The sequence below is a fragment of the Coregonus clupeaformis genome, chromosome 26 (genome assembly GCF_020615455.1).
Source record: "Coregonus clupeaformis isolate EN_2021a chromosome 26, ASM2061545v1, whole genome shotgun sequence".
Lineage (NCBI taxonomy): Eukaryota > Metazoa > Chordata > Actinopteri > Salmoniformes > Salmonidae > Coregonus > Coregonus clupeaformis.
In genome coordinates, this window is record NC_059217.1 from 18,889,762 (window position 1) to 18,911,035 (window position 21,274).

At 44.9% G+C, this 21,274-nt stretch overlaps 3 protein-coding genes and 1 non-coding gene across 9 annotated transcripts; 2 read left to right on the top strand and 2 right to left on the bottom strand.

Annotated features, from left to right (window-relative positions):
* Positions 1-570: 570 nt before the first annotated feature.
* Positions 571-3,191, top strand: LOC121539864 (coiled-coil domain-containing protein 17-like). Its single transcript, XM_041848512.1, has 6 exons — positions 571-760; positions 1,572-1,716; positions 1,865-1,972; positions 2,255-2,391; positions 2,575-2,951; positions 3,047-3,191. The coding sequence occupies exons 1-6, from the start codon at positions 571-573 to the stop codon at positions 3,134-3,136; spliced, it is 1,047 nt and encodes a 348-aa protein (XP_041704446.1). The 3' UTR covers positions 3,137-3,191.
* A 112-nt stretch (positions 3,192-3,303) lies between these two features.
* Positions 3,304-8,026, top strand: LOC121539933 (coiled-coil domain-containing protein 17-like). The gene is made up of 4 exons (XM_041848581.1): positions 3,304-3,513; positions 5,336-5,558; positions 7,452-7,562; positions 7,817-8,026. Exons 1-4 carry the CDS (start codon positions 3,326-3,328, stop codon positions 7,961-7,963), a joined length of 669 nt encoding a protein of 222 aa, XP_041704515.1. The 5' UTR covers positions 3,304-3,325; the 3' UTR covers positions 7,964-8,026.
* A 3,217-nt stretch (positions 8,027-11,243) lies between these two features.
* On the bottom strand, positions 11,244-20,922 carry LOC121540469 (histone-binding protein N1/N2). Of its 6 annotated transcripts, none has more exons than XM_041849361.2 (15): positions 20,561-20,922; positions 18,479-18,538; positions 18,202-18,315; positions 15,855-15,935; positions 15,462-15,580; positions 14,750-15,097; positions 14,356-14,402; positions 14,168-14,244; positions 13,979-14,052; positions 13,591-13,779; positions 12,970-13,139; positions 12,518-12,637; positions 12,307-12,384; positions 11,736-11,837; positions 11,244-11,431 (listed from the first exon to the last, which is right to left on the bottom strand). In XM_041849361.2, the coding sequence occupies exons 1-15, from the start codon at positions 20,596-20,598 to the stop codon at positions 11,393-11,395; spliced, it is 1,656 nt and encodes a 551-aa protein (XP_041705295.1). In that variant the 5' UTR covers positions 20,599-20,922; the 3' UTR covers positions 11,244-11,392. The 6 variants fall into 6 exon arrangements, with proteins under 6 accessions (XP_041705295.1, XP_041705294.1, XP_041705297.1 ...); XM_041849360.2 differs by having other exon boundaries at positions 14,744-15,097; XM_041849363.2 differs by having other exon boundaries at positions 14,744-15,097; positions 18,479-18,560.
* LOC121541005 lies at positions 13,228-13,365 on the bottom strand. The gene has a single exon (XR_005995649.1). It is a non-coding gene; the product is annotated as a small nucleolar RNA SNORA16B/SNORA16A family (small nucleolar RNA).
* Positions 20,923-21,274: the final 352 nt, after the last annotated feature.

Below are 21,274 nucleotides of genomic sequence, written 5' to 3' on the forward strand. Positions count from 1 at the left end.
TTCCCCTGCGAACTTGATTAAACGGACACAGTGATGGAGTCATTGGGAGAGTTCAGTTGTCGGGAGTGTAGTATGGCATTCCGCTCCCTTGGACTTCTGGAGAAGCATAAAGCATTATTCTGTATCGGGAGCAGCATTGGAGACCCTGTGGTGCTGAGACAAGGGCAGCCTGAGCGCAAGGGACTCTATCCAAAGCCGGCACGCACCCCTGATCTTATAAGGGTAAGTATGTTCGCTGTTATAGTGGCTCTTGTAGTGTGTCTGTTTGTCTAACATTGATTGTTCCTGGTAGCTGAGAGAGCAGAGGGGTATGCACCTACCGAACATGCAGGGGAGGACCAATGACACAGAACGGAGAGCTGGGAAAGAAGAGAACCTACGGGGCAGTGTGTCAGACAGCCTAGCATTGAGGAACCTTACTAATGAGGTGCTTACCAACGCTCAATCTCAACCATCTAGACATGCAATATAACCTATAGCCACCTTTTGTAGCCCCTTCAATATTACAGAATATGAATTATCATAGACAGACAAATGTCATGCTTGAAATTATAGTTTCATAAGCTGAGGATGTCGATTCAGGAGAGTATGCCCAACCTGCCTAAATGGCCTACTGAGACAGAGGGTCTGGAGGACCAGGTCCAGGTGTTTGGGAGAAAGTGGGGCCACAGGGAGAGGCTGAGAGAGATGGCAGAGCAGCGCGACCAGCAGCTGGCAGAGATACAGACCCACAACCACCTCCTGGAGCAACAGAGAGAGGGTAAGGGGCCATAGAGATCCTCCAACACAAAGAGATATGGAGGAATTCATATTTTATACAGTTTTTCATGTAGAAAGGTTAAATTGGCTAATGTATTCAGTTACATGTAATCTGATTTCAGATACTTAAAAAACAAATAGATTACTGCCTCCCGAGTGGTGCAGCGGTCTAAGTGCTAGAGGCGTCACTACAGACCCGGGTTCAATCCAACTGGCTGTGATCGGGAGTCCCATAGGGCAGCGCACAATTGTCTGGGTTAGGGGAGGGTTTGGCCAGGGGGGCTTTACTTGGCTCATTGCGCTCTAGCGACTCCTTGTGGCGGGTCGGGCGCTTGCAGTCTGACCTCGGTCCGGGTTAAGCGGGTGGATGTTAAGAAGCGACTCAACCTTTGCCTCCCGAGGCCGTTGGGGAGTTGCAGCGTTGAGACAAGATTGAAATTGGGGAGAAAAAGGGGGTAAAATAAAATAAAAAATAGATAACTTGGATACATTTTTTATTCAGACAGGATATTTGCGAGAAAAAAATGAATTTTGATACTTTTCTGTTTTCTCAATGACATTCAAGTCTAAGTTTATTCCACCTGAGAGAGTCTGACCACAAGTCAGTGACCACTATGATGACACACCAAATGTGTTTGATGGTTGATTTTTGTCTTTTTCTAATGTCTCTTAAGGGGAACGTTATCCAAAAGTAACAAAGTAATCAGATAACGTTACTGAGTTTGGGTAATCCCCAATTTTTTTTTACTGATTACAATTTTGGACAGGTAACTAGTAACTGTAATGGATTACATTTAGTATGTGTATGTCAGAGATAGCATGGCAGCTTGGGGCTCTGGCAGGGCAGGGCAGCAAAGCCCACCTGGAGACGCTGCTGCTGGAGCTGAGGGATCGGGAGGAGAGGAACGAAGAGACTCTACAGCAGCTCAAAGACCACATCACTACCCTACAGCCTGGGTGAGTCCACTAGATTGCAGCAAATGACCATCTCACACACTCAAAGTACATAAGTGATGAGTTATAACAAGTTATAAACAGACATGGTTATCAACTAGAAGAAAAAAAGAAACATATAAATAAAGATGTTCTTCTGTGCTTTTCATAGGGTCAAAGAGGTCAGGTTTGACTCACCCAACCCTGACCACAGGAAGGGGCATAATGTCGTCTTTGACCTAATATCCTCTGTGGATGGACCCCTCTCCACCCAAATAAGGTAAGTAATACTAGTATGTCTTAGTGTAGCTACACCTCATAGAACAACACCACAGAAGTACACGTTATTATTAGCACCATTGTAGGTGATATTAGAAGCCGTAATCATAGAGCAAGTAAGTAGTTGTCAGGTCATTATAAAAAAAGAACATGTGTTCTCAATGACTTACCTGGTTAAATAAAGTCTGTAAATAGATGCTGTAGTGTTAGTAGTAGCAACGTATTACTATCCTGCACCATATTTGTATCTATGTCTGTGTTTGACTGTCTGTTGGTGTGACAGAGCTCTGAGACTGGACTACATGCAGTCAGGTGGTTCTGATCCGGCTGTCCTGGCCCAGATGCATGACCTGCAGACAGAGGCCCACACTCTGGAGCAGCAGGCCCAACCTGGGGCTGACAACAATGGCAGGAGGAAGCGTGAGTGTCAATCCTGCATGGTCCTTCATTGGGGTATAGAGGATGTCACATTTGGTGCTTTGGTGCCACCTTTAGTGATTTATTTATATTGTGCATGTTTATGTCTGTGCCTGCACCTATTTGTCTTTCTGTTGTCTTTAAGAGACAAAGAACTGTATCCTGTTTGTTTTTTAAATAAAAAAGTACTGTATCGTCTTTACTTTGGTGCCTCTCTAACCACCCCTTCTCTCTGCCCAGGGGTGAAGCCTCCTCAGCGGGCTGGGAACTCAGAGGTCCTGGCTGTGGAGCAAGAAAACCAGAGACTGGAGGAAGAGATCTTCAGAATCCAGTTGGCCAGAGACAAACACCGTCGGGAAGACGAGCTCCATCAGATCCAGAGAGAACACACCCACTACATGGCCAGCATTCAGGCTGAGCTCGAGAGCCTTCGCAGGGAAGTAGAGAGAGCCAGAGAGGGCCCTAGGGACCGGAGGCTGCCCCCACCCCCTCCACCTCCACCTCTGTTCCCTGCCCCACCAGCCATGCATCCCCTTGCCCAGATACATGCCCCTCCAGCCCTGGTAAAGTTATGATGTTAATAGTGCTGTTAATCTATCTGGTTCTCTCTGAAGACATTAGGCCCATATAGTATATCCCCCCTATGATCTTGTTACAGACCCAGCCCAGGCCCCATTCCTCTCTCAAGGAAAGGCATGTACTCGACCCCCTGGACTCCCTTGGGCCTGCGCCCTACGACCCTGCGTGAGTCCATTATGACTAGCACATCTATGTTGGCTATTTCACTTTTCTATATGAGTAAAATTAAACATTACCTTCACATACATTATTAGAGACACATTTCTGTTACTCTACAGATGTGCAGGTATGAAGTACCGCTAAACTACTCTAAACCCTGTTGATTTGCAGGGCTGGTTTTGCTGTCTTTTATGACTTGATGCTTGGGCTAGATGTCACGCTGACGGTTCTGCGTCTGGTGGCCGGTCTCTACTCTGGAGGCCAGGAGGTGGGGCGGCCTACCCCATTGCCCCCTACACAGTGCCAGCCTGTAGGGGGTCAGCCCTATACACACACTGTGCCCCCTGGGAACTATGCCCCCCTGGCAGTCAAACAGCCTATGCCCAGGTAAGCACTGCACCCTGAGAAGAAAAAGTACCTGTGAATCTCACCTGTAGCATGTTGGCTGGAGTACATCGGTGACAGCACACCTTCCCTGAGATCAAAAGGCAATTGTTGCTCACTGAGTGACAGACTTGTTTCTTGCTCTGTTAGCTAAGGTTGCCTTTAAGTTGTGTGTGTTGTTGTTCAGAAGGTTTAAGACAAAACTCTCTGCCTCCCGAGTGGCGCAGCGGTCTAAGGCACTGCATCGCAGTGCTAGAGGCGTCATTATAGACCCGGGTTCGATTCCAGGCTGTGTTGCAGCCGGCTGCGACCAGGAGACCCATGAGGTGGCTCACAATTGGCCCAGCGTCGTCCGGGTTAGGCCGGCTAGGATGTTCTTGTGCCATTGCGCTCTAGCGACTCCTTGGGGCGGGCCAGGTTGCACGCTGACTTCGGACGCCAATTGTACAGTGTTTCCTCCAACATATTGGTGCAGCTGACTTCCGGGTTAAGCGAGCAGTGTGTCAAGAAGCAGTGCGGCTTGGCAGAGTCGTGTTTCGGAGGACGCATGGTTCTACGCATGGTTCTCGACCTTCGCCTCTCCCGAGTCCGTATGGGAGTTGCAGCGATGGGACAAGACTGTAACTACCAATTGGATATCACGAAATTGGGGAGAAAAAGGGGTAACAAAAAATATATTTGTAAAAAATATATATACAGTGGGGAGAACAAGTATTTGATACACTGCCGATTTTGCAGGTTTTCCTACTTACAAAGCATGTAGAGGTCTGTAATTTTTATCATAGGTACACTTCAACTGTGAGAGGCGGAATCTAAAACAAAAATCCAGAAAATCAAATTGTATGATTTTTAAGTAATTAATTTGCATTTTATTGCATGACATAAGTATTTGATACATCAGAAAAGCAGAACTTAATATTTGGTACAGAAACCTTTGTTTGCAATTACAGAGATCATATGTTTCCTGTAGGTCTTGACCAGGTTTGCACACACTGCAGCAGGGATTTTGGCCCACTCCTCCATACAGACCTTCTCCAGATCCTTCAGGTTTCGGGGCTGTCGCTGGGCAACCCAACCGTGAAGCATGGAGGTGGAAACATAATTCTTTGGGGATGCTTTTCTGCAAAGGGGACAGGACGACTGCACCGTATTGAGGGGAGGATGGATGGGGCCATGTATCGCGAGATCTTGGCCAACAACCTCCTTCCCTCAGTAAGAGCATTGAAGATGGGTCGTGGCTGGGTCTTCCAGCATGACAACAACCCGAAACACACAGCCAGGGCAACTAAGGAGTGGCTCCGTAAGAAGCATCTCAAGGTCCTGGAGTGGCCTAGCCAGTCTCCAGACCTGAACCCAAGAAAAAATATTTGGAGGGAGCTGAAAGTCCGTATTGCCCAGCGACAGCCCCGAAACCTGAAGGATCTGGAGAAGGTCTGTATGGAGGAGTGGGCCAAAATCCCTGCTACAGTGTGTGCAAACCTGGTCAAGACCTACAGGAAACGTATGATCTCTGTAATTGCAAACAAAGGTTTCTGTACCAAATATTAAGTTCTGCTTTTCTGATGTATCAAATACTTATGTCATGCAATAAAATGTAAATTAATTACTTAAAAATCATACAATGTGATTTTCTGGATTTTTGTTTTAGATTCCGTCTCTCACAGTTTAAGTGTACCTATGATAAAAATTACAGACCTCTACATGCTTTGTAAGTAGGAAAACCTGCAAAATTGGCAGTGTATCAAATACTTGTTCTCCCCACTGTATATATATATATATATATATATATATATATATATATATATGTACATATCTCTACCTTCAGGATGCAGCCGTCTCCCTCCCTGTCTCTAGTGGTTGAGCTTCAAGCTGCTGGAGGTCTGGACACCTACGGTCAGGAGGTCCAGAGGCTGGTGTCCCGGGGCTGGGCACGGCTGGAGCTCTTCGACCAGCACAACCAGGTCCAGAGCGGGTACTGGAGAGTGCCAGTACGTGCCCTCCCCGTCCGACCCTCCCTCAGTCCAAGCCAGCTCAACTCAGTCCCCCAGGTGAGGGTAGAAACCCGTCTGGCTGACTGCTAGTGGTTAGAATGAAGTTTGATTGAATATCCATTATACATAATGATGTCTTAAAATGACAAAGAATATCATAACAGTTGATGATGACATGATTCCATATGTGTTATTTCATAGTTTTGATGTCTTCACTATTAGAAAATAGTAAAAAATAAAGAAACACCCTTGAATGAGTAGGTGTGTCCAAACTTTTCACTGGTAAATTACATACAGTTTGGACACACCTACTCATTCAAGGGTTTTTCTTTATTTTTACTACTTTCTACATTGTAGAATAATAGTGAAGACATCAAAACTATGAAATAACACATATAGAATCATGTAGTAACCAAAAAAGTGTTAAACAAATCAAAATATATTTTATATATGAGATTCTTCAAATAGCCACCCTTTGCCTTGATGACAGCTTTGCACACTCTTGGCATTCTCTCAAGCAGCTTCACCTGGAGTGCTTTTCCAACAATCTTGAAGGAGTTCCCACATATGCTGAGCACTTGTAGGCTGCTTTTCCTTCACTCTGCCGTATGACTTATCCCAAACCATCTCAATTGGGTTGAGGTCGGGGGATTGTGGAGGCCAGGTCATCTGATGCGGCACTCCATCACTCTCCTTCTTGGTAAAATAGCCCTTCACAGCCAGGAGGTGTGTTGGGTCATTGTCCTGTTGAAAAACAAATGATAGTCCCTCTAAGCCCAAACCAGATGCGATGGTGTCTCGCTGCAGAATGCTGTGGTAGCCATGCTGGTTAAGTGGGCCTTGAATTCTAAATAAATCACAGATAGTGTCACCAGCAAAGCACCCCCACACCATAACACCTCCTCCTCCATGCTTTACGGTGGGAACTATACATGCGGAGATCATCCGTTCACCCACACCGCGTCTCACAAAGACACGGCGGTTGGAACCAAACATCTCCAATTTGGACTCCAGACCAATTTCCACCGGTCTAATGTCCATTGCTCGTGTTTCTTGGCCCAAGCAGGTCTCTTCCTCTTATTGGTGTCCTTTAGTTGTGGTTTCTTTGCAGCAATTCGACCATGAAGGCCTGATTCACACAGTCCCCTCTGAACAGTTCATGTTGAGATGTGTCTGTGAACTCTATGAAGCATTTATTTGGGCTGCCATTTCTGAGGCTGGTAACTCTAATGAACTTATCCTCTGCAGCAGAGGCAACTCTGGGTCTTCCATTCCTGTGGCGGTCCTCATAAGAGCCAGTTTCATCATAGCGCTTGATAGTTTTTGCGACTGCGCTTGAAGATACTTTCAAAGTTCTTGAGATTTTCCGTATTGACTGTCCTTCATGTCTTAAAGTAATGATGGACTGTCGTTTCTCTTTGCTTATTTGAGCTGTTCTTGCCATAATATGGACTTGGTCTTTTACCAAATAGGGCTATCTTCTGTATACTCCCCCTACCTTGTCACAACACAACTGATTGGCTCAAACACATTAAGGACAGAAATTCCACAAACTTTTAACAAGGCACACCTGTTAATTGAAATGCATTCCAGGTGACTACCTCATGAAGCTGGTTGAGAGAATGCCAAGAGTGTGCAAAGCTGTCATCAAGGCAAAGGGTGGCTATTTGAAGAATCTCAAATTTAACATATATTTTGATTTGTTTAACACTTTTTTGGTTACTACATGATTCCATATGTGTTATTTCATAGTTTAGATGTCTTCACTATTATTCTACAATGTAAAAAATAGTAAAATTAAAGAAAAACCCTTGAATGAGTAGGTGTGTCCAAACTTTTGACTGGTAGTGTATACCGTTTTTCAACAAATGCAATGCTGTTATGTGTTAGGAAGTCATGTGAGATGACATGACACATGATGAAACACAGTCGTGTGTCTGTGTTCTCTAGGTGGGCAACACGGAGCTGTGTCTACGGGTGGTCAATGCTCGGGACAGGGACGTGCAGTCCCTCGCTAAGATTGACCCAAGCAACACCAGCCACTATAAGTACCCCTCCATGGTACATTTAATTATATTCTCCAAATACCACCCTTCTCTGACCACATCATTGTACTGTTTCAACATGACTCTGTTAGCCAGTAGTGTGGTAACTTATGCCTTAAAAAAATGGGTCTGAACTGCTTTAGTTATTTGCTCAGGCGGACTGGGGTAGAAATCACTGCTGTAGATCCTGACCTGGTGTGTTCAGTCCATCGTAAAGCTTCAGAGTTTATTCTATTGATAGTAGCTATTTTGTGTACCGTGTCATTACAGGTGTCCAATCTCCCTGCAACTCTTCAAGGAAATAGACCCCTTCCCATGTCAACATTACAGCCCTCCGCAGCCAATCACTTTCTCTCTCTCCTTCCCTACACTGACCACAAAGACCCTCCCCCCATGGAGGAACCCAATCAGAGGTGATTGATGATGATGATTTCAGTGTTTGGAAATCAGTAAAATAATCACTGTCATTTTTATTTAGGTTGGAGAGAGAGAGAGAGAGAGAGAGAGAGAGAGAGAGAGAGAGAGAGAGAGAGAGAGAGAGAGAGAGAGAGAGAGAGAGAGAGAGAGAGAGAGAGAGAGAGAGAGAGAGAGAGAGAGAGAGAGAGAGAGAGAGAGAGAGAGAGAGAGAGAGAGAGAGAGAGAGAGAGAGAGAGAGAGAGAGAGAGAGAGAGTTACTTCATCTGACCTTTTCCATTGATTGTTGTAAGTTGTCTGGATGTGTTGTTCATTTACAATGTGCAAATAAAAGACACAAAAACCCAGGACTCAGCCCCTTTTTTCATTGTTTGTTTTCAATGATGGTATTATGACGAAGACTGTTAACATACACTACATGGCCAAAAGCATGTGGACACCCTTTCAAATTAGTGGATTCGGCTATTTCAGCCACACCCGTTGCTGACAGGTGTATAAAATCGAGCACACAGCCATGCAATCTCCATAGACAAACATTGGCAGTAGAATGGCCTAACTGAAGAGCTCAGTGACTTTCAATGTGGCACCGTCATAGGATGCCAACTTTCCAACAAGTCAGTTCGTCAAATTTCTGCCCTGCTAGAGCTGCCCCGGTCAACTGTAAGTGCTGTTATTGTGAAATGGACATGTCTAGGCGGAACAACGGCTCAGCCGCAAAGTGGTAGATCACACAAGCTCACAGAACGGGGCCGCCGAGTGCTGACGCACGTAAGAATCGTCTGTCCTCGGTTGCAACACTCACTACTGAGTTCCAAACTGCCTCTGGAAGCAACGTCAGCACAATAACTGTTCGTCAGGAGCTTCATGAAATGGGTTTCCATGGCCGAGCAGCCGCACACAAGCATAAGATCAACATTCACAAAGCCAAGCGTCGGCTGGAGTAGTGTAAAGCTCGCCGCCATTGGACTCTGGAGTGGTGAAAATGCGTTCTCTGGAGTGATGAATCACGCTTCACCATCTGGCAGTCTGACAGACTAATATTTTGGTGGAGGAGGAATAATGGTCTGGGGATGTTTTTCATGGTTCGGGCAAGGCCTCTTAGTTCCAGTGAAGGGAAATCTTAATGCTACAGCATACAATGACATTCTAGACGATGCTGTGCTTCCAACTTTGTGGTAACAGTTTGGGGAAGGCCCTTTCCTGTTTCAGCATGACAATGCCCCCGTGCACAAAGCAAGGTCCATACCGAAATGGTTCATCAAGATCGGTGTGGAAGAACTTGACTGGCCTGCACAGAGCCCTGACCTCAACTCCATCGAACACCTTTGGGATGAATTGGAACGCCGACTGCGAGCCAGGCCTAATCGCCCAACATCAGTGCCTGACCTCACTAATGCTCTTGTGGCTGAATGGAAGCAAGTCCCCGCAGCAATGTTCCAACATTCAGTGGAAAGCCTTCCAAGAGGAGTGGAGGCTGTTATTGCAGCAAAAGATGGGTTGGGTGTCCCCTCAGGGAGCAGGAAGCCTTTGACTGATGGGCTACAGCCAAAAGACTGGAAAGATGAGCGAAGGTTTTAATCTTTCTCTCTCCAGTCTACTGGTCAGACAGTGGACTTTCTCTTCCCTCCTTGTTGCCTCTCACAGATGCTGATGTGTGGGGACTCAGGATTCCACTGCTGCACTTCCACAGCATGCTCCTCCATAACTCATGGCGATGTTAAAACCTTTGCTCATCTCTCCATCATGCTCCAGTGTCCCCTGCCATGGCTCTCACTACTCCGGTAAACCTCTCTCACACATTGCCCCAGTTAAATAGTCTGTAAGGTAGCCAACCATTCCATGTATAATATTATCATATTTGGGTGTCTGCATCTGCTTGTGTTTGCTAGCCTGAGGAATCCCTTTGAGCCCTACAGTGATGTTGTGGCCAAACAGCACAGCGGAGATGAGGCACCACCGCTCTTCCCCCTCCCACCTGAGTCACCCATACCCCGCCCCTAAGTGCGGCTTCCAGGTCAGCCTTCTCCACCTGTGGTTCCTTCTTTATTTCCATGGTTAAATCTCACACAATGAGAATCGATCAATCAATAAATCATTACACTGAGTCTGGTAGAACATCTTTGGGGCCTCTGTATAAGTTCTGTTATGGTTTTGTGACAGGTGTCTGTGAATGGAGCCTTGAACCTACCGTGGTCAGGCTTCACCCTGGGTCTCTGCTCCCTCAGCACCCTGGTGCCTACTACCACCGGTCCCACTGGGTGGCCTAGACGACCCCCCCCCCCTACATTGCACATATGAGCATTTAAAGTTGTGTACTTTGAATGCAGTTCTTATTGCATTGGAGCCTACAACAAAAATCTGGTATGTTTGTACGAGTGGATCAACTGTGGCAGTGTAGTAACGGCAACAGTAAGTTGCAGAGCCACAACATTGTTTATTTACTTTAGCCACATGATAGCAACCATATGCTTAGTGTTTTTCCTGTTCCCATGACACATCTTTATGGTAGGTGCAGCTCCTGACCAGGGAATCTGCATTTGTGTGGGTGGCAGACCGGCACAAAGACCAGGAGACAGCGCCATGTGAGGTGAAGATGCCATGTCCATACCCTGGTCCCAAATCTCTTCAAAAGCGATATGGTTAACTCCATATGAATATTTAATATATACCGTCAATGACAGGTTAATATGAATCATTGGTTAACCTTAATAATGACAAACAAACATTTTCTCATCTACCTTACTAGAACACAGACCGATTCCAGTTGCCCATGGACCATCTGGACTGCTACAGCCCCAAACTAGCTCGTGACAGCCCAGCTATCGGCTCAGCTCACACACACCACCACCACCTCACTGCAGTCTTTTAACCGGTCTCCTCACAGTACATACAGGAGAGTTTCATTTACAGCAAGTTCTGAATAAAAACTAAACGGATGTGGGTGGAGCTAAAGGGTGATTATAATTTTTTTTTATTCACAGAAGCTCTGACAAAGGCCAATACGTAAGCTAAAGTGATACTGGCAAGAGCAGTGCACAAGTTTGTCTTTTATGGTTTTTAAATTAAGATCAGCGAAAGCATGACTTTTCAATCTTGTACTTGACATGCAACATCCCCCCCTGCAGATAGTGAATCAGACCTTGGGAGAAACATCACACTTCAGGGCAAGACTTCAAGTCAGTAGGCAATGGCACCTGTGTCACTTTAAAACTACCCAGACAAATTAGTAATACTGTAACCAAAATAAAAAGGTGGTATTAACTCCAAAGACAAGTGACTCACATTTGCAAATACTCTAATGAACTTTTATTACTATAAGTATACAAAAACATGTGAAAAATTGTCATATTTACAGAAACAAAAGTGTAAGTGGGCGAAAGGGGCAGGCATGCTCTGCTGGCTAGAAGATCAGGAAGTCAAGAGGAAGTGACATCACACCGAGGATTCCACAGAGGCGGACAGCTTGCCGGGCTATACAAATAAATAAAATGAAAAAATGTCATCCAATCTGACAGCAGAAGTAGATCAGAATGTTAAATGCCTGGACTCTGCTTTAATCCACAGAGACAAACCTGCCATCCCTGTCAGGGGTCCATTACCACTGTAGAGATTAATCCGTTTGAGGATTTATGCCCCCTGTATGAGTCTTGGTCAAATATGTCATAGCACTCCAGTCTATTCAAATAAAAAAACGACACTGTCCAATGTGCCACCAATACCAACTTCCTCTGCTGCACCTAACCCTACTGAGAATGAGTTAAGCCTATCAACTCGCCTCCTGTGACCCTTTCTCCTGGACGCCGCTGCCATTAACTGTAGTTTCCTGCTTGGTCTTTTTAGCGTCAGTGTCCTTTACGGGGCTCTCCTCCGTTTTCCTCTGTTCAGGAATACAAACCAAAGTCACTTCTCAACATTACCTCCCTCACCTCTACTGCAATCTACTCTAACATTACCACACAATCACAAAAGCCACAAGTCACCGCTACACAATCACGACTACACACACACAAACAACCATCAGAATTCAAGCCCGATCAAAACACCTCCTAGACATGCATAACGCTCAACCACAAAAGGGGAGATTGGAATGGAAAGCAAAGTAATCAAACACCATTAAAATAGGAGTCACCCTCGCAACTAAGAGCAAGCAAGCAAGTCATGCAACCTGAGCATACTAGGAAAGGGGGCATGGACTGATTTGACAAAGGAGGGGTCTACTACAAGCAGAGCACAGTAATGTACAGCATGGTGTATAGACCAGGGTATGATCAGCCTGATCTGCACATTGGCAGCCCTGCCACCTGTTGCCCCAGACTGGGACTGGTAGGAGCGGGTAGGGATCTCACCTTTTTCCTGACCAGGTGGGAAATGTCAGATGCCGATTTGGAGGAGGACGCACCATCGGCTGCAGATCTGACAGGGATCTGAAACACAGGACAAGGGAATTGGTCATGAGATCAAGCCTGCTTACTGAAGTGAATGACATCCGAGTCATTTGTTTGAATTAGCACAAGGTTTCCTTCCAAGTGCAAGAAAAATGTAGAAGATGGTAGTTACCCGACTGGTTCCGAATGCTGATGAACAGGAAGATGAAGGTCCACCGTTTTCTGCAGATGCCGATGAGGAAGAGGAGAATCCTGACGACGATGGGAATGTTGACGCAGTAGAAGCTCCAGCCTGGAAGAGATCAGACATGCTCAGTCGAAGGAAGAGAATACATCTACAGATCAATGGCAAAAACAAGCTGGCTGAATCCTCATGTCAACTTTTCTTCTCATTAGCAATTGAGAAGTGGACTGAATTTGTTCCTTGCAGTGTTCAGTGCTTGGTGATAAACATTTAGTAGACCTGCTATACTAAGTCATTAATTAGAACACATTGTATCAAAACATTTTACAACAGTAAATTAAAAGGAGAATTTCTTATTGGACATGTTCCTCCCAGTTTCAGTCCGTTTGGTGACTAATGAACATAACCCTGATCCTAGCCAGTATCTCACAGGGACTCACCAGGGTCTGCTGTATGGCCACAGAGGCTGATCCTGCCATACTCTGGCTCTCCTTGGCGTCCTCCACCTTCTCAGCGACGTCAGGCAGCAGCAGCTTCAGCTCTTCCAGCTCAATCTTCTCTTTGGCTCCGTCTTCCCCTTCCGCCTTGTCGATCACCTCCTGGAGCATGGCTAGACACAGAAACAAGGTCAGAGGTTGACAGGTCATTCCTAGTGCAGTAGTGACTGCGCAGGTAGCTTTGAATCAAGTGCAAAAAGTTGATGTTCTTTCCCAAATTGTTGCTGGTAAGCTACAAGAGATCTGAACAGCGGCCGTCTGTAAAATAGATTATTTTGGCTCCTTTGTTGACCGACTCAGCTGGGAGAGTATGCCGAATCTGCTTCGATAAGGGCTGGACAGTTCCTTAGAACTTAGGGAGAATCTCAATTGCATACTCGTCACGTCCTCTCTCCTTCTTAAAAACCATTGGAGAAGGTCAGAGGGGAGTCCCCTTGACCCCGCTCCCTCCACCCATCCTGTATGGCCAAATTGGTAACATGGCGCTAGCAACGGCTAGGTTGGGGGTTCAAATACTAAAATGCATAGATATGTGGCACATATCATTATATTTATCCACCTTACCCAGGCGGCTCTCGATGACTTTGACAGAGCTGCTGTAGTGCTGGATGGCCTGGCTGTACTGGCCTGTGTAGCAGTAGGTCATGCCCAGCTGGTAGTGGGTCTCGGCCAGCAGGCGGCTGTGGGGGGGCAAGTGCTTCAGCTGCAGGGACAGGCAGTCCTGGAAGTCCTCCACAGCTGCAGGGTAGTTACCTAGAAGAGGGAAGGCCACATGAATATGAAGTGAACACAACTACAAACATCTGTAGTGTGTGGTGCAAGGGTCTAACACCTGAGAGAGGGGGAAGGTGATCAGAAATGGGATGGAGTATAAAGTCAACATAACTATGTGTGTTCAGTAGGGCAAGCCGTAGCAAAACATTTTGCAAGAAACAGTACATGGAGATCATACCAGATTCTGCGCCAACTTCTCCCAACTTCAGATAGGCCTGAGCAGCCATCAACTGGTCCTCCTGGTTCTCCTTTCTGTTTGGATAAGGAGAGGGAAACAGGTGAAAGGTAGTCCATTGGAATCATGTATACCCAAAACAAAGTTTGTGATGGTAGCGTTCTACAGGGAGCACTAAGAGGCAGTGTTTACCTTTTGTAGATGACCTTGGCAACCTCCAGCATCTCCCAAGCCAGTTGCAGGTTCCCCACTTCCTCGTCTTCACTCTCCTACAAGAGATGGGAAGATGCAAACAAGGTTAGAAGTTCAAGTAATATTTTCATACGAAATAAGTTCAATGTGACAAAGGGACATAAAAAAAAAAAAAAAGGATAACTTACTTTGTCTTCAGCAGTGCCTTCCCCTTCATCGTCGTCATCATCATCATCTAAGAGTGGAGGCCAAGAGAATTCAGTAAGCCTAAGCTGCAGCAGTCCTACACATCAGGATAACCAAAGACTAACTGTATATAACCAGAGAGTGATAGTTCACTAGGAAAGACAAGTGGGAGAGGAAAAGCTTGTGCCTTTAGTAATAATGTGACAGTGGCCGTTCCCAACAGTGCAGCTTAAAACTTCCATTAGCAAGAGAAATGAGACTTCAGTTGCAATCCCTTTACAGCCCTACTGCAGGTTCAACCACCATTTGTGTGACGTCCATTCTTATGGTCCTCCAGTCCCAATCCACGTGGTGCACCCAAACAGATTCCTACACAGGACATAAGTTGACCTTCACCCTCTTCCTCCATCTTCTCCTCCGCAGCCTCCTCTCCATTCTGCTCTTCAGAAGTCTTCACGCCAATCTCCTTTACAGCTTCCTCTTTTCTAGCTTCATCTTCAGGAGCAAAAGGAGTCTCCTCCACCCCATTCACAGGAGGCTCAGACTTCTCATCATGCCCATTCTTGGCAGGAGATTTGGCAGCACCCTCTTCCTTTGCCATGGTTTCCTTCTTCCCCTCTGCCACTGCCTCAGATTCACTCTTCCCTTTCTCATTTGGCTCAGCTTTGCCGTCCTCTCCATTAGTCGTTTTTTTCTCTGCCATCGCATCATAAACCTGCATTCGAAGCTCGTCCCTTGTTTTGTCTACACCAGAGATACATGGGGCATGAAAACTTGAGTTATATTGTTCTCCACAATATGCTATAAAAAGAGTATGTCAAAATAAATTCTCAATCTGTGACCATAGCATGAACCAGCCCTTTTCCTCACTGAACAGAGCTGACGGGGATGAACGTGTCATTCCCGCTTCCCCTGTCAGATAAGCCCATTGACAGGGGGCTTGTCATTTCTTGATATCATATTGAATACACCTACTACTAACGTCAATGAAAAAATAAACAATTGTTAGTTTTTGCTCCAGCACAAGTCAATTGTACTAGCTAGCTAGGAGTTAAGTGACAAACAGCCATAAACAGTGGTGGTCAGGTTAAGATGGGCTACTACTCACCGTCCAAGTTGTCGGCACTCTCAAACTTTGAGTTGTCCGGCTTCTCTCCCTCTCCTCCCTCCTCAGAGGACTCCTCAGGGACTCCCTCAAGAGCATTACCAAGGACAGTGTTCTCCACCCTGAAACACCACTCAAATATTCATAACTCAGAGCTTGGTGCTGGCAGCAGCAGGGTTGTGGGTTTGATTCCCACATGGGCCACATACATACCCCATGTATACTGAATACACAAGTCACTCATTCTCAACAGTTCTTCCAGTCACTTTGGATAAAGGTCTGCTAAATGACCATACAATTATAAAAGCAATTATTCTAAAGTTTAACTGCAAACTGAACACAGGTACAGAATGTGTCAAAAGACGCATACAGTAACAGTATCACACTTCCACTTACCTGGCAAGCTCCAGTAGAGACTTCCCACACAGGAAGAAGGCCTCTCCACACTCATCTGCAGTGTCCCCATACCGCTCAGCCCTGAAGGACAAGCGATGTCAGATTAACAGTACTGGTTGAGGTCAGGTAAAGAACAAAATAATTACATTCATTAAAATGATCCTTGTAACATCAGAAATCCACAATCAATACAATACATGACCCTCATAACATTACAAATCCACAGTCAATCCAAGCATGGACATCACCAGGACCTGGTTGTCGAGGGCTTTAGCCCCGAATGATTTTGGGTCAGCCCCAAATCTTTTGTGCTGCTGCAATGGTGTAAAAAAAAAAATGTGTAGTCAACTGAATGCCCCACTTAGTTCATAGAGCTGTGGTTACGTGAAACTCCCGAAGTCATCCAACCATTATAGACAGGGTTGTAGTGCTGCCGGTGCAGAGCGGAGCGATGCTCTGCCACGTCTCAGAATGGAGCTGAATTAGCATTCTACACAACAACCCGAATATAATAGCATGATCATGTCAGGCTACAGTTATACCAAAAACACCATGTAATTTCTTATTCTTATTTAGGATGATTGTGCTGAAATGTTGCATTTTCTTTCTCATGCGGTGGCTGTGTTTAACTTCATCTGCTCTAAAAGTGGATTAGTTTGGCTGGTTAGCTACCCTTACTTCCATCATCCAAGAAGATCGAAATGCATATTCCCATGAAACTGATTGGGATCAAATGATTGGCATGCATGCAGCATGGACGTTTCACCTGTACAACATGAAGAATTATCATTCACGACTGACAGTGATGGCCTCATTTATAATAACGTAGGTCTAATTTGGTGTTTTAGGATTTAAATATAACATTTCCATTAGCCACTTACAGTATGTGTAGGCATAAGCAATCATGCAACTTGGATGATGTAGCCTATATTCTAAAATGATTTTATAGAAGTTGGTACCAACTTTCATTCAGAATGATGGCTTAATAATAATAGTGCTCTGGTAGGCAAACAAAATAATAATAATACCACTACACCACTGGTTATAATAAACGTAAAGCAATTGCCATGTGTGGTCAACTGATAATTCCAGCACCGTTTTCATTGGGACAGCGTCATTGCGCTGCTTTGAGACAAGCAAGGGACATTTTGGATTTCACTGAATCTCCGTTTCGATATTTGGTTAGAATTAGGCTGGGAAATATTAGATAAGTTGAGGTGAGTGCTCATGATCATTCTAGCAATTGAAAGCAATGCATACATTCTCCACACACACACACACACACACACACAAGGCCTATAGCCTACCTGATGAGCTTGCCTGATCTTTTCCAGAACTTTGATACTTTTCTGATGCATTTCAGTCAGTCAGCCTACTGATGCAAATACACATTTGTACACTTTTCCCATAGCCCTCAAGTCATTTGACATTTTTGCATTGTTCAAAAAGGCCTACATCGTTTCAATAACAATATAGCTGGAACCATTATTGGCTTCATTAACTTATTGAATTTATTTTCGTAATTGTAGGCTAGGCTACTTGCTGATAGATTATTTTATTTAAAAAATTATATAATTAGGCTACTCCTGTCTCTATAAAGAAATGAAATCATTGAAAATACTACACCAGCATAAGAGCCACAGAGAATCAATAGCTTATTTTTGTATTTAAATGCTGTAGATTGTGTTTTGTCACATTATGAGCACATAGGCCTAGTCTACAGTCAAGAATCACAAATGGGCCGCCTGGCCTGCATGGCAAATATAAAACAGCTGATTGTTGAGTTGTGGCTGTCAACGAACAGCAGGCAGCGGCTAGAAACTATTTGGCAATATTTCAAAATACAATTGCGGGAAGAATCTGTTTGAATAGGCCTAAGATCTGTGTATCCACTCTTCTCATTGGCCTATGCTATTGGCTGCATTTAAGACATGGGTCATTTGTTTTATTGATCTCAGTATGTAAATGTCAGAGTAAAAATGAAGTAGCCGGCCGCGACCGGGAGACTCATGGGCGGCGCACAATTGGCCCAGCGTCGTCCAGGGTAGGGGAGGGAATGGCCGGCAGGGATGTAGCTCAGTTGATAGAGCATGGCGTTTGCAACGCCAGGGTTGTGGGTTCGATTCCCACGGGGGGCCAGTATAAAAATATATGCATTTACTAACTGTAAGTCGCTCTGGATAAGAGCGTCTGCTAAATGACTAAAATGTAAAATATTTTTTTTGAAAATGCCCTTTTTTCCTCAGACCCACAAACCCCTCAGCCCCTTGTCTTCAGGACTGAGCCCTGAATGTTATGAAACTTTGGTGACTGCCCTGGATCCAAGCCATTTGTTCTCAGTACTCACAGTATGCCACAAGCCTCCTGGAACACGTGGACTGCAGAAACGACATCCCCCATCACCAGGTGCCTGTTCCCAGCACCGATCAGCTTCTTTGCCTCCGCCATCACATCGACAGAGCTGTGGTACAGACAGGACAGCTACAATAAAAATGTTGTACTAGACTCAAACAAACCTATTGCATGAATTATCAGTGGAGTTAAGACTAAAAGGTACAAGACGAACCCAGTCATAAAATCTGTATAAATTCAAACCAACTAAATCAAAAAGTGCAGTTCCTCACCCGTCTGCTGCCACAGCACTTGATGACCCAGGCTTTTCATCCATGCTGAAACAGTGACACCTGCAGTCAATTATAGACAAGACTACAAAATATTGTCTAGTCAAAGTAACTTCTAGGTAAACTCAGTGTGAACGCTAAATAGTTTAGCAGAGGTCATGCAGCTAGGGTTAAACCTTTTCCGGTGCAGGAGGGGTGAAAGTGTCCTTCGAACAACATAACCTTATTATTTTACTGTCAATAGACCCAACGCACCCCCCAAGTAATCTCAGCATGGGAGTGACCATTCTTCTACCCTGCTTCGAATGGAAGTGTTGCTTTTCGGAGATAGGAGCCATCCAGGTAACGTTAAAGTGTTCGACGTGTCTTGACTTGAGACAATTATCAGACATGTCCAGTGCCAGAGAAGCAGGTTGAGGTTTCCAGGGTAAGAGTAGAGAAGAAGTTGTCATATGCGGAGGCAGTGAAGAAAGTTGAGGAAGAGGGGTCAAGGCGGAGGAGTGGTGAGAGTAGGAGATATACCAGTACAGTGGGATAGGCAAGCAAGTGATATATGTTTCAGTAAGATTGGGTTTTTAGCATTTATAGCAATGGTTATTAATTGTACTGCAGGGATGGAATGCAAATCGAAGAAAATTGAGGTTGTGGTGGCAGCTGCAGAGATATTTGGTTGTGCGAGACTTGGTCTAAGGCACTGCATCGCAGTGCTAGCTGTGCCACTAGAGATCCTGGTTCGAGTCCAGACTCTGTCGCAGCCAGCCGCGACCGGGAGACCCATGGGCGGCGCACAATTGGTCCAGCGTAGTCCAAGGTAGGGGAGGGTTTGGCCGGCAGGGATGTGGGTTTGTTTCCCACGGGGGGCCAGTATGAAAAAAATTAAACAAATAAAACAAAAGATAACACATGTATGCATTCACTAACTGTAAGTCGCTCTGGATAAGAGCGTCTTGTAAATGACTAAAATGTCAATGTAAGAGTTACAGGGAGTGTTTAGTGGTGGTGTCCCATCCTTTCAGGTTGAGGGCATGAGGTAGGAGTGAGTATATTTAAATAGTTGAGAAGGGTGGGGTTAATTATTAGTAGTAGTTTTGAAGTTGTGAGTGTAGTGTTAGACGGTAGGATATTTCTTTGTTTTATTTTATTTTTCAAGGAAAGATAAGGGAGTTGTACTCCAGTCTAGTAGGTGGCGGTAATGCAACAAATTGGATGCCAACCGCCGTTAAACCTAATTGAAGAAGAAGACTTGAGACAATTAACAAAGTTGAGTTGAACAACTGGTGAGCTGGATAGCTAAAAGTGGCGTTCGTTGTTTAGCTAAAGAAAGCTTTGGAAAATGTTCCTAGTTAGCATCATTGCTATGTCACTCCAGCGAGCACGTGCATTTCTTGAGTACCAGGCAGTAGACGAATTGCTTCATGCTTTGCTAGCTAGTTCACTAGCCAATTAGCAACGCAGCCAATTAGGTAACCAGTTCGGGTTAACTAGCCAAGTTAGCTAATTAGAGAACGTTGGCAACGAAAATTAACATTACCTAGCATGTGTAACAGATCGTCACGTCCAATTTGAGGTAGCTGATAATTAACGTTAGCTAAAACAAGGATAGTGTAACGCAGTTAACGACAATTAGCTAGCTAGCTAAGGTTAACCATCCACGAATCACATCAATTGGGCTAATTTAGTGTGTTCGTAAATTCAATCTGGAGTGCCAGAGTGCGCTCTGGTCGAGGAGTAGGGTTGATCTGAGCGTACTGACTTCACAACGCAGTCAAACATCCAAGCTAACGTTGTCTAACTTACTAGGTACGAACGCACCCTAAGTAGTTAGTTGGGTGGCCTTAGTTGGAGCGGAACGTCTTGTAGTTAGTTGCATTGTTTTTGAATGGGAACATTAGCTACAAGTTTCGGCTAACTATATCGGCAGCTAGTTAGTACACAACGGCTTAAAGACACTGGTGATTAGCTAGATACTGTAACTAATTAGTTATCAATTAAAACAAGTTAACTAGCTTCTAGCTAACACAGCAGAGAGGGATAGGCGAGACCTAGGCGAAGGCACACAAACAAATATCATACAAAATGTCTCACCTTCCTGAGCTTGAAGCAGCTGCTGTTTCCTCTGTCATGTTAGTTACGTGACTGACTGAGCATACAGCGTAGTGTCGCTAACTAAATGAACACAGATTTTCCAGGAAAATGTCAGGGTAAGTGCCTGTTCTTTCTTTCACTATTCTTTGTTGGCGCGTTTGCTGACACCGTGTACACTTCCGTTGAACTTTCAACTTGATTAAACGCGGGAGAAAATATTAAAGGGAAAGTAACATGATACAATGTAACGTTCTTAAATCATCTGAAAGAATGCCATTCAACTGCTAAATCAATCCATTGCATGTAGCCGACTGTTTAAAACGTGTGAATTTCCCCCCTCCCCATGGGACTTTTACAGGGCTAGTCCTTGGCGCCCCCTGACAACGTAATTCTACGTGGCTGACTACAGATCAGAACATTCTAGGTTCGACTCCTGGCTAGCTCATACATTTCACTTCCGAACTGGTCTTTAGGTAGACAGCAATAATCAACATGTACCTTTGAAAGTGCAACATTTATATAAAAAGCTTCCCACCTAGCACAATAATTAATAAAATCAACCAAAACAACTCATAATCAGAATCCTTCTTTCCATCCAGGTGGTCCGGGTTTGTGGTGTGCAACAGGATATCCCCAACAGGATATTTCTTTGTCTAGCTGGGATATAGTCTTGTCTGGGACAAGAGCATAAAACTGCTGCAGCTGTATACTAGT